This window comes from Malurus melanocephalus, unplaced genomic scaffold (genome assembly GCF_030028575.1).
Source record: "Malurus melanocephalus ecotype Western Australia unplaced genomic scaffold, MMel_1.1 scaffold_471, whole genome shotgun sequence".
Taxonomy (NCBI): Eukaryota; Metazoa; Chordata; class Aves; order Passeriformes; family Maluridae; genus Malurus; species Malurus melanocephalus.
Genome location: NW_026623703.1, coordinates 325,130 through 337,189, shown reverse-complemented (window position 1 = coordinate 337,189; position 12,060 = coordinate 325,130). Strand labels below are relative to the sequence as shown.

Here is a 12,060-nt window from a genome sequence, read left to right as displayed (position 1 = left end):
CAATGGCCACGTGCACTGCGTGTCCTTCCTGGTCACCTTCGGGGCCAACATCTTCTCCCTGGACAATGACCTGCGCACCCCTCTGGAGGCGGCCGCCAGCAGCCACCGCAGCCACTGCCTCCACATCCTGGACAAAGCCGCCACCGAGCAGAGCCTGCTCAACCCGAAAAAGGTCTCCAAACAAAAGGCCCAGGCCCAGAGGAACGTGGAGAGGCAGATCAGGGAGTGTGAGAGGCGCCAGGAGAAACACCAGCACGAGATGAACCGCAATTACATCAAAGAAAAGGTGGGCTCGCTGAATTCTTCCAAAGGAACACACTCCAGGGTAAAGCTGCCCAGTCTGTTTGCTTCCAATACCACCAGTACTTTAACCAAAAACCTGAAAGATACCTTGAAACTCAAGAGCAAAAAGGCAGCTGACGGCACAAGAAGGCAGGAAACACAAAGAAATGACACAGAGGATGATCCTGGCAGGAGAAGCATGATGCATCTGTTCGATGAGARAGAGGAGGATGAGTTCCTGAATGATCCTGAAGACACAAACCTCGCTGAGAACGACAGGCAGCTCTCCATTTTTCAGCGGCCTGGACTTGGCAAGATTGTGTTTGGAAGGAATTTGGCTGCAGAGGTAAATCCTGAAACTGTGTCCTCTGAGATGGGAGGTATCAGCTTTAAAATGTCCAGTGAGCTCTTTCAGAATGAAAATGCTGAGAATGGCAGGGAAGATGATGCTGAGAACAGTGCTGATGTCCCTTGGAACGAGGAAGAAGTCATTTGGGATGATGAGGAAGCAGAGAACACACCCCTTGAGGTGTTTCTGGCATCACAGATGTTGGATGAGTTTCTCCCAGTCTTCATGAGGGAAAAAATTGATTTAGATGCCCTGATGCTGTGCTCTGATGAAGACCTGCAGAGCATTCAGATGGAGCTYGGGCCAAGAAAGAAAGTCCTGAATGCTGTGAATAAAAGGAAACAGGCACTGGAGAATCCTGGAAAAACTGTGGATACTCACTTATAAATGATCATAGCTGTTGGTGTGGTACCACTGATGATAACCTCCACACTGATTCATTACCTTTCCTCTTTCCAAAGAGTGAGCAGCTCTTTTCAGGAGTGTGCTAAAGCCAAGAGGTACCCATTGCTTTAGAAAATACAGCAGGATAAGAATCTTTCTCTGTGGAGGGATAGTTGTGGTGAACAGGATGTTAAAGTGAGCATATTCTGCCAAAAAGAAGGAATGTGAAGGTAAAAACCCAAAAGCTTTTTCGCCCTGATCTGTTTGTGTGGATTGGATTTCAAATAATTGAAAATATCAGTGCAGGCCAGGCCCACTGCATTCCTTAATAAAGGCCTTCCCTTCTCCTCCAAAACCACAACACAAAGAGCATTCTCAGAGCCTGAGAAYTCTGAGTTTTCTCATTTGCTTCTGTAAGATCACCACAAAGCACTCTTCCTGCTACTGACAGTATATTAAAAAAGGTACCTGAATTTGGTTTTAGCTGTGGTTTGTTGACTCTAATCACCTCTGAAGGAATGTAAATAAGACTAATTTACAGCAAATTCTATATTTTTGTCAGTAAAGTTTTTAYTTCTATATTGACAACAATTTAAAAATACATGAACAATCCTCCCAAGAAACGTTCAGTGTGAGTTTCATATTATTTTTTATTTCATTAGACTGTATCCAATTCCAGCACCCATCCTGTCCTAAATGTCATCAAGGCTGCAATACTTTTAACTACAAGAAACTGAGGTTTGATTTTCAAACTTTGGGATCTATTTTGGTATCCACTCAGCTTGGTTCCATGCAAAGTCCCAGAAGTGAGGATTGATATCACACCCATTTTCTGTGGGTTGTTGTCAGACTCAGCCTGGGTACCACACACACACAGAGCTCGTGGAAATAAAAAGAAAATGAGCTGTGCTGCTGTGGGAGCTCCTGCTGCTCACAGTGGGGCTGGAGGCATTCCCAGCAGGGTTTCCCTGTTCCCTCTCCCTGTTCCCTTGCAAAGCCAGCACTATCAGCTATAAATCAATCACTCCTGCTCRATTTGCAAGTCTAATAAGATGTTGTTTGTGGCAGCCATGCTCTGCCTCAGCTCACAGACTTTAGGTGCACCTTTTTTAATTTTAGTTTTAATTTTAAATTTTAATTTTTATCCTTATTCATTAAAAAAAGAAAAAAGTGCAATACTGCTAATCCTTTYCTTATGGGATAGTATAAAGGAGCCCKGTRGGAAAAAAWKGGGRKAAAAATTMATAAAAAGGAAGACTCACATTTCAGGGTTTTTTTCCTCATATGTTTTGCTGTTTTCAAATTTGGTTGCCAATCCCTTTGTTTCCCTCACAGTTTGGAAGCACTGGGATCCTTGTGTGACTCCTCAGGAATATTTCTATAGCTCAGTTCAGCTGGAGAGGCTTAATGCATCACATGTGCAATSCTAGAGCAGAACCCAAACCCACACCATAAAACCAGGCCACCTCACACGAGCAMAAGGTTCTCCTTTCTTAAGGATTTAACACTTTGCACTGGACAGACATTTAGAAAACGTGCAAAACTGAGTACCCCACAGGAGCAGAGCACTCCCTAATTCTTCCCTCTACTGTCAGTGATCACATTGATGGAGAGAGCAGTCACTGCCACTTGAATACTTTCTTTCTTGCCTTCAAATAAACCAACCCCAAACCAGAAAAGTCATGGACAACAGAACACAAGTCAAAGACAAACAGCAGTATCTATTTAATTTTAATAGAAATGCAAGTTACACAATTCCATGATCCACTAATTTGTAAGAGAAGGAAACATAGAGATTGATGCTRTTATTTCCCCTCAGAAAACCTAAAGGTGGCATCCAAGCAATTCCCATTGAAACTGAACCAAATCCTCTTCATGACACCAGAGATCCAACAGTGAAACCAGGCTCCCAAAATCTGCCCCTGAAATGGCAGAATTGCAGTGAAACTGAGGACAGTGTGGGTGTTCAGAAGTGGCTCCATTTATTCTTTAAAGTGCAGAGTCTGTAGGAGAGTACATGTGAAAATCAACTGGACTTATCTCCTTCCCAAACACTTTGGGATAAAGTCTCCTTCCTTTATCTCACTTTGAATTACAAATCTGGTATCACACTGGCACAGAACTGGGATAATACTGTCGTAATTATTAACTGCAAATTTCCATACAGTTCTTGAATAATGGAGCATAACTAGCTTTCGTGTTTACCTCCAGTTAGTGGAATTTTGCATCACTGAAGCAACAGAGTCAACACATGCCCTTCTGAACACCTCAGAAATGACAGAGGAGAAACAAGACACGTAAAAACAGAAGAGTAATTTCACTAGAACTCAAACACAAAAGCTCCTAGAGAAAATTCTGTTGCTCTTTTTGATGGAAGAAATGGGAACAATGGAGTTCAGTTTGGATCYACATGAAAACATCCTTCAGCCCTATTCACTGAGAGGTCTGGCACCTTTCTCTGCTACCTCTGCAAATTCCAAACTCTGCCACAGTACATCTTCCAACCAGCTTACACCAGGTTTGTAACTGGGAGTGTTATTTACACCACACCTGCACTGTGCTCATCAACCTCTTCCACACTTACCCCTGCACCATCCAACTGCTTCTGACCTCCCTTTGCTCTGCTCTATTCCACTGGCCTGGCATCCAACTCTCCCACAGCATGGAGAAACATTTAATAGCCTGCATGAAATAATATGCAAATGGAAATAAAATTTCACAAGGCACGACTTGTGAGCCTGAGACAGSAATTTGTTTCCAGGGCAATCGCTGTTTTCCAGCAGATGCTCAATCTTTTGCAAGGCAGTTGCATAACAGCACAAAACTGGAACTTTTCCTTATGTCACTGGGTTCCTGTGCCAGGAAAGGACCATGAAAATTCCTGTTCCAACTAATATCTGTGATAACAGAACAATTAGCAATTGAAGCATGGTACAGCCAAACTGAAAATATTTGCTTGCATACTTGAAATCAGTTTGTGTGGTTCCAGCCTTCAAGAAGCTTAGAAAAAGTACTTAGAGGCACCATAGATGAACAGCAAAACCTCTCTACATAATTCAGAAAAAAAGTGAAATCAAAACACGTATCAGTGCTCCCATTCTGTGTGACTCCTTGCAGAATGAAAATGGCAATATCCCAGCAAGGGAGGCACTGAGCAGAAATCTAACTGCATGGAGGGATCATTATTTATATAAACCYCACTCAGAACTGTGCTCTGAAAGGAAAAACCATTGGCTCTGAGGGCAAGGGAAGGTGAACAGAATGGTGATTTGCAGTGGGAGTTGGAAGGGAAGGTGTGTCCTGGAGGCAGAGTTGGGCTGTGTCCCCAGRARGCTGAGGACAAGGGCACTGTCACTGCAGCACTGACMCCMMMRSYKTGTCTGAAAYAACATCMCAGGCAAACGTGATGGCACAGTCCACTCCCAAACTGATGTGTTTTACACCAGAATGAATTATCCCTCTAAAAACCATGAAATTACACACAGGTTTCTGCTATGTAAATAATCAGGGAGGAAAGGCATTGATTGCAGAACGATACCAAAAGATGTAAAAATGCCCTTGTTAGTATCACTGCAAACATCTAATTCTTGCAGTAACAAGAGAAAGACATTTATTAGAATACTGCAAGTATCTAATACTTGAAATCAGAAAACTTTAGGAATGAGTCTATTGCTGAAATTTTACTTTTCATTCTTGATTGTTCTAGAAGGGCCACATTCAGATAGAATTGGTGTCTTTCTTGTTAACACAGGATTCAGGGAAGCTAAGTGCAAACGATTTTCTTGGCCTCATTGGCATTGTAGACTTCTCTCTTTAGTTACCAGCTGACCACGCATCATAAACAAATTTTGCTGCTACTGTATCTTCAACCGCCATCCCTGAAAAAGAGTTAAAGTTACCTTCAAACAGTTCTTCAGCTGTGCAAATCATTTAGCTTCAGAAGGGAACAGGAAGACTCGGGAGATTATCTAGTTGGGCAGGAACAGGAGGGATTTCCCATCCCGAACACCTCCCCGGTTCCATTCAAAGCCCCCAGCCATGGTGCAGTGCTGTCAGAAGTTAATGGAACAGTAGGGATCTGATTTGCAGTGTTCACATCCCAACTGGGCCCTTTTTGGATGTCACGGAGCTCAGAGCATGGCAATTGATGCCCAGTGCCACCCTGTCCCAAAGGCCAGCCCCAGGGGACACTGTCACATTGTCTCAGGTCAGACAGAGCCCAGGGYTGGAACAGCAGGGCTGCAGCCCCATTCAGAAATGCTGCAGTCATGTCTTGAGCAACTGTGAAATGGAAAATGCACTCCCATTGTTTGCTTGCTTTCCTATCACTTTTCATTACATCAGTCCTGCTAGATAAATAAAAAGGGAAAGAAAAAGGGRAAATGCAAATCACAGTCTACTTTCTTGTGGACAGTGCATTGCCACAGCAGCTCTGGAGATGATCAGCAGCTTTCCCACGCAYGGGGGACCCCAGAAAGAACAAGGCATTGTTTTCTGTCAGACTTGTACACAGCACGGGCTGTCCTTACCCAACGATTTAAACACTGTTGTTTTCTCAGGCAGGGCTGGTTTGGTACCCTTCAATACCTCCCCCAGCTCAGCAAAAATCTCCGCCTGGGAAAAAAAAAACAAACATATTTGTGCAACAACATAGTACCCATGCATACATTAKGAGAAAAAATCCCCTTTCTTCTGAGTGACTTCAAAAGAAAGAACTCCTCCAATGCTGCATCCCAAAACTGATTACTTTCCATGGTGAAGCAGATCAGCATGCAGACAAATAATATAGAAACTGGACAGAAATCAGAGGAGCAGAATGGTTTTCAAAGAAAAACAGCTGGCAGACTTTCCTCAGCCAGTCAGTTTTTTTTTTACAGTGGATAGCTTGTCCAACAAAACACATGGGATTCCACACACATTAYTGTATCTTGAGCTCCCATGTTAAACCTCAAAAGCGTAAATCATATTTGTTCTGCAGACACATTAAAAGAGAAAAAGAAAACTCCATTGAACCTCAGAGAGTCCCTGCTGGCAAATCTGTGCAGATCATTGTCTGTCTGTCTGCCTTGTGTGGTCCTTTCTTCAGGCTGGCCCTTTCAGTGTCAATCACACAGAAATCTCATGGGAAGGAAGTTACAGGTTTTAATAAGCAGAATTGATGAATGTTTAAGATAGCCAAACACTGCAGGAAATGTAGATCTTTCAACAGCAATGCATCATTGCCATCAAAAGGCAATGCTGAAAACATGCTGCTGTAATATAATGTCATGTAATGGCAGATACTGAGGATGCATGGTTTGTCAGACACACAGAAATCCCAGTTTGAAACCAGTTTATCTTTCACCATGTGCCTGCAAAGTGTTAACAACCACATTTGATGCTCTAAACGTTTCATTGCAGGACATGATCAATACCAGCTCATTTCAAATGCAAGCCAGTTGCCACAAAGCCCATGATTTCAGAAAGCCTTACCCCAGATAAAATCACATCTCCTGATTCTGTGCGAGCAGCGTCTCTGGAATCCACAAACAGYACAGAGTTCCTCATCAGCTCATCATCCAGCTCTCTCCAGTCTGGTCTGCTGGCTCCCACAGCTAAAGCAACAGAGCTGATCAGCTTGGGAGCAGTGTTTAAAACAAATTCAAACCATATTTTGTTCAAAAGACACATGTGAAGGAAACAATGGGCATTATAATGSAAATGTAATATACAAAAAGCAATGCTAGCCTTGGAGAAATATTGATTGATAGAACAACAAAAGCCCATTCAATATTTGATATATCACTAAAATATCCTTGTCAGAAGAGTCTGAGTAGCTGAGGCAAAAGGAAGCCCTCTCCCTTTGTCCATTGTCTCTTATACCCTTGTTCTCATCAGATCACTACCAAATGAATTTTACATCTTTATTTATCACTAACACAAAGAAACAGAAAACAAATCACAGAGCTTAACTTTTTACACACAGCACTAAGATCATTATCAACTTATTAGGGGCTTGAAAAACAAACAAGAAACCAAATAAAAACTAAAAGGACTATCCAGTTATACTATATTCAGATCTTTTTACATGTCCAACTGTCACAGAATAATAAATTCTRTGTTGCTCAAGTGCCTCTTCAGACAGTACAAATGCCTCAATGATGRGTAAAAAAAAGGCAAGGAAAGGAGAGAGGTCTTTGTGTCCATGTCGCCTCAGTGACTGTGGACCTTAATTGATTTTGTTGTATTTTTGGCTTCCGTGCCATGACACAACAACTTTCAATGACAAAGGACTAAATTGAGTTTGAAAAATCAGTAGGATGATGCTGGAATGTGGGACGTTTCTTTAAATTGTTCCCTTTGAGAAGCTGCTTTTGTCTTATTACCATTCCAACTGGAAAGTGCACAAGGTCATCTGAACAAGGCCCACAATTAATAAAAATAAACAAACAGGGGCATGTCCAGAGACTCCAAACAACAGCGTGGCAACATCATTACAAGGCAGACAACAAAAAAAGAGCATCCCCAAAACCTCACTATAATTAGAGGTTAAATTAATGATTTCTTAACTCTGTTATTGCAGCTTCATAACTCAAGTGAAAATGGAAATTGGTGCGATCAGCCCCAAAAGAAACAAATAGAGGAGCTTACAAAATTGGTGGAAGATGACAACACCAGGGAAATGTAACGATGACCAGTAACTACTTAGGAAAGAAGACATTTGTGTGGGTTATTGAAATGGAGACCAAGGTGAGAATAGTGACAACATGAGAGCAAACAAGATGCACCACATGGGAAAAGAGCAAATCCCATGCTCTAGCAAAGAACCCTGCTGGAATATGAGGACATTCTGGCTCCAGGAAGAAAGGACTGAGGAAAGTGGTCCTCACTAAAAAGTCMGAATGGAAAGAACAATCCATGAAGCACAGAGAAGTGCCTTTGCACAGATGGTGATGCTGAGCAATGTGACAATAAATTGGGACAAAACAGAACATACCGTTGATGTGGGCACCTGGCTTCACCCAGGCCCCAAAGAGGATGGGAGCTGTTGCCATGGTGACAGTGACAATCACATCAGCCCCTGTCACTGCCTCCTGGGCCGAGGAGCACACCCGCACAGGGCCACTGACAGAGCTGGCAAAAAGGAGTGCCTTCTCCTTGGTGCGGTTCCAGATCCTGACCTGCAGGGTGAGGAGAGGGAAAACAACACAAAACAAACTTGGAGAATTTCTCCTTGCTGAAACAGAACACTCGGTTCAAGTTTTCAGTAGATAAATGTATCCTAAAGGTTGGGGTTTTTTCTCTTTAATGTTCTTATCATGTAAGTGACTAAATTTTGTGAATGTTCTGCTACATTTTCCTGTTCTGTGATGCCAGAATAAAGCTCCTTGTAGAGCTATTCCTATAAAATACAAATATTTCCAAGAAATACATTTAAGAGAAGGTCACAAAAAGCTTATCTAAGTATGGCATACACAACAGGATCTTCTCAGACAAAAAGCTATCTGAAAACAAGTTTGATCCCAACCTTTTTGTTTTTAAATACCAACATTTGAGCAAGAAATCCTAGAGCTKCTCCAAGTATTCTTGGGTTCTGTARGAACAGRAYCAAAATATGACTAACCTTAACTTTTGTGGTGGATTGACCATGGGTGGAYACCCACAAAGCWGTTTTATCACTCCYCTCCCCAGCARCACAGGGAGAAGGGAAGGGAAAATTAGATGGAACAATTTGTGGGTCAAGATAAAGGMAGTTTGATAGAACAGAAACAAATGYTGGAGAGACAGCCTTGATGTTTCGARCACTGCTCCAAAGTAGCCAAAATTCTGGGGGGTTATCAGAGCCTTTGAGCTGCCAGTGCAGGCACAGCATGGTGAGGGCAGCTCTAGGAGCTCCATCCCAGCCTGACCTGATACAACTCCACTGCCTGTACTTGTTYATTATGAATCCTSCAACATRATAGAGAAAAATAAATGTATCCTCKTAAGATGTGATCCTTACCTCTTTAAATGTGAACAGCTCCGTGAAGATATCGTAATGGCTGTATGCTTGAACACCAGCTCCCAAAATGCACAGCACTTCTGCAAAAGGTGGCATTAACAGCTGARCAGTATCAGAAATCAAAAACCAAAGGAGAATATGTAAGGACAAATATTGACAGGTATTGCAARTATATATCAAAATGCTACAAAAGAAAGCAGTATTGTTAGTATCCTTTCAAACAACAAGAAAAATACAAACCAGTATTCAATAATCACYATAAATATTAGGGTTTTTTAAGGCAAAAGCTAGCATCAGTAGCACTGAAGCACATCTTGGCTTAATTCCAGTGCTGAATTATGTGATTTGAAATTCCTGTTTAAGATGCAACAGCACAGACAGTAAGTTTTGTGGCCTCAGAACACTCCAATATTGAGACACCCACATGAAATGTAAAACCACAGTGCTCATGTTCTGCACTGGCTGAAAGCAGGGCTCAGAATCCCACAAACCAKCAGCACTGAGAGCAGCAGCTGTAGAATTAAACTGGTCCTGGTAGCCCACACTAAACACCTCTTTGAATTCACTGAAACCATTAATCACACCACAAATATATCCTGGCATTGCAAGAGCCATTGCATTGTAAAACAGACATTGTGAAAATAGGGATGGTTCTGAGGAACAAATAATCAAATTCAGTTCCACAGATGCTTTTGGTTTTCTGGTTTAGCTCTTGCCTGTGATTCACCAGTGCTTGGCCAAGGGGAAGTCAGGGCTGCTGGAGTCCAGCCCTAACCCATCCTTGTGTCTTGTTTATGCATTTGCTGTGGCCACTCACTCCTGTCTAAAAACCTTTAGAATTGTCTAGGCTCTCAAGGTTTATTCTGCTTAGAACAAATGAAAAAAAGAACTTAATTGATACCATTTTTCAGCAATAAGAACTTGTTTTAATGTTCCTTTCAAAGCCTGTGAAGCACTGATTTCAAAGGYTCTTTGCACAAGAGCATGGGTCTTTGGAAAGCAGATGCCATAAAGAGGACAAGATGACAAATAAGAGCTAAACTCAAACACTCCTGAAAATTTCCCAAAACAACAGAAGAGAACAAAGGATCAGATCTTGCAGTACCTTCATTAGCCAAGCTCCTTTGAGGCCAGCATGGACTGCATAAAAACCATCAGAACTGACCCAATAGAGAATGGCCAAAATGAATGAGGTCCTGTAACCTCCTGTCCAGGAGCTCATTGTAAATCCTTCTTCCTTTGCCTCAGGAGGAGCTCTTGGGGACAGCTCCTTCCCTCAATTTCATGCCAGTGGAGCTGCAGTGCCATGGATAGAGTCACCCTGGCACGAAAATTGCCCCAACAAAGTGCTGAGATCAGCCTTCATTCTGCTGCAAAGCTGAGGGGTGACCAACAACAGGAATTTTCAGTTCTGGCCCTCTTCTTATTCCCCAGCCTTTGAGCTGAAGGCTAAAACCCTGCTGTGCATCATACTGGGCATCATCTRTCTTAAGAGAAATGGAAATGTGCCTTTTCCCTCTTTTTACATGTCCAGTGCAACCCACCTGTCCTGACAGACAACAGAAGGCATCTTTTAAATCAAATTCAGTATATCGCATCACCCAAAGCCGTGTTCAGACAAACACAGAAGAAAATTACACTCCTAGAAGAGTGTGCAAAAGAAGCCACAAAAACATAGCTCAGCTTCCTTCTCCAATCACATACAGTGTTAAAGTCATGACTGACTCAAAACAGCGAGTTTAAGTTTTCCCTGAAAGCACACGTTATCGTAAAATAATTTAAAGCTGTAGTGGGTGAAAATCCATCTCCACCATTCCTTCAAGTTATTTTCTAACTCCAAGCCCTGTTCGAGAGAGCAGAAGACACACCTTGGTAGCAATGGCAGAAACTGCAGCTGTTCGTTTGGCTGTAATSACACTGCCATCCAGGACCTTTAAAAGAATGCAAACAGACTCAAGTGAACACTGAAAACATGAACAAATACCAAACATTTTCATCCAATTTGGGAATGATGTGATGTTACAGATACAAAAGATACACACACGTAAAAGTTGGCAGTTATTATCAGAGCAACYACAAATCATACAAAGTCACATTTAAACTGGGCAGATTCTCTGTTTATTCCAGTTCTTCCACATCATTCCATCAGCACAAAAGGAGTGAAAGTGGTCAGAGAAGAGCCACCCCCAACTCATCCAGGGAATAGATGGATCTAACTCCAACTCTGCACTCCAGTGACACCAGGGAGCAGTGAAAGCTGCCAGTGGCTCCCCAGCCTGCACTGCCTTGCTCTGTACAAAGGGGTGAATTCCCTAAATGTGTATCACCCATGGGACACTCCTGCCTCAATGTGTATTAGCTACTACATACATATTGATGATGGGGCTTAAAAACCCAAGATCATTTTTCTTGCCCAGTTTTGGTCCTTTAATAAATCATTATTACTAAAGTGTAATGCAAATCATCACTATTCTCAAAAAGAAAAATCTTAAATTCTTTGACTAAAATAAAAGTAATCAGATTATGAATACGCTTCCCTGCAATGTAAATTGTAAATCTCTTTCAAGCTGAGACTTAAGAAGGTTCAAGATCCATCTTTATCCAGCAAGATGGGGCTTTTTTTTTGCTTTCAAGTGCAAGATAAACTTTTTCCTGATCATTTCTCTCTTCCAGGTACCCTCTGAGCCATCAGATTCAAATCACAAGCAGCAATACATAGCTGAGCACAGTGAGTACAGCTGAACACAAACCACAGATAGGCAGCTTTAGGCTAAATCTTGATTTGTCACAAACACATTGAAGATGTTGGTAAACCCAGGCCAGTTTACACCAGCTCCAGCTCCCAAGAAGCAGAGCTGGTAGCACGAGCAGAGAATGCAGAAGGACACACGCAACTTACAGCTTTCAAAGTCCCGTTGCTAGGGTCAAACAAGAGGACAGTCGCTTGGTGAGAAGGCACAGAGGAGTCCTTCAGGTGCTCATAAAAAGTCACCAACTTGGTGGTGAGCGCGTCGTCGGCAGCGCTGTAGGCGGGCATGACTCCGAGGTACCTTGGGGAGAACGA

General features: G+C 42.4%; 2 protein-coding genes across 2 annotated transcripts in view; one reads left to right on the top strand and one right to left on the bottom strand.

The window, feature by feature from the left end:
* The window catches only part of ANKS4B (ankyrin repeat and sterile alpha motif domain containing 4B), a 5,947-nt gene extending 3,815 nt beyond the window's left edge, over positions 1–2,132 (top strand). Inside the window, exon 2 of the mRNA XM_057380813.1 lies at positions 2–2,132. Within this exon, the coding sequence (XP_057236796.1) occupies positions 2–1,018 (1,017 nt within the window). The 3' untranslated portion in view covers positions 1,019–2,132. The remainder of the gene's footprint in view (position 1) is intronic.
* Positions 2,133–4,398: 2,266 nt separating this feature from the next.
* Positions 4,399–12,060, bottom strand: part of CRYM (crystallin mu) — a 9,321-nt gene continuing 1,659 nt past the window's right edge. Inside the window, exons 2-8 of the mRNA XM_057380812.1 lie at positions 11,896–12,046; positions 10,865–10,927; positions 8,997–9,098; positions 7,992–8,175; positions 6,488–6,609; positions 5,545–5,629; positions 4,399–4,893 (exon numbers count right to left, since the gene is read on the bottom strand). Coding sequence (XP_057236795.1) covers positions 4,829–4,893; positions 5,545–5,629; positions 6,488–6,609; positions 7,992–8,175; positions 8,997–9,098; positions 10,865–10,927; positions 11,896–12,046 — 772 coding nt within the window. The 3' untranslated portion in view covers positions 4,399–4,828. The remainder of the gene's footprint in view (positions 4,894–5,544; positions 5,630–6,487; positions 6,610–7,991; positions 8,176–8,996; positions 9,099–10,864; positions 10,928–11,895; positions 12,047–12,060) is intronic.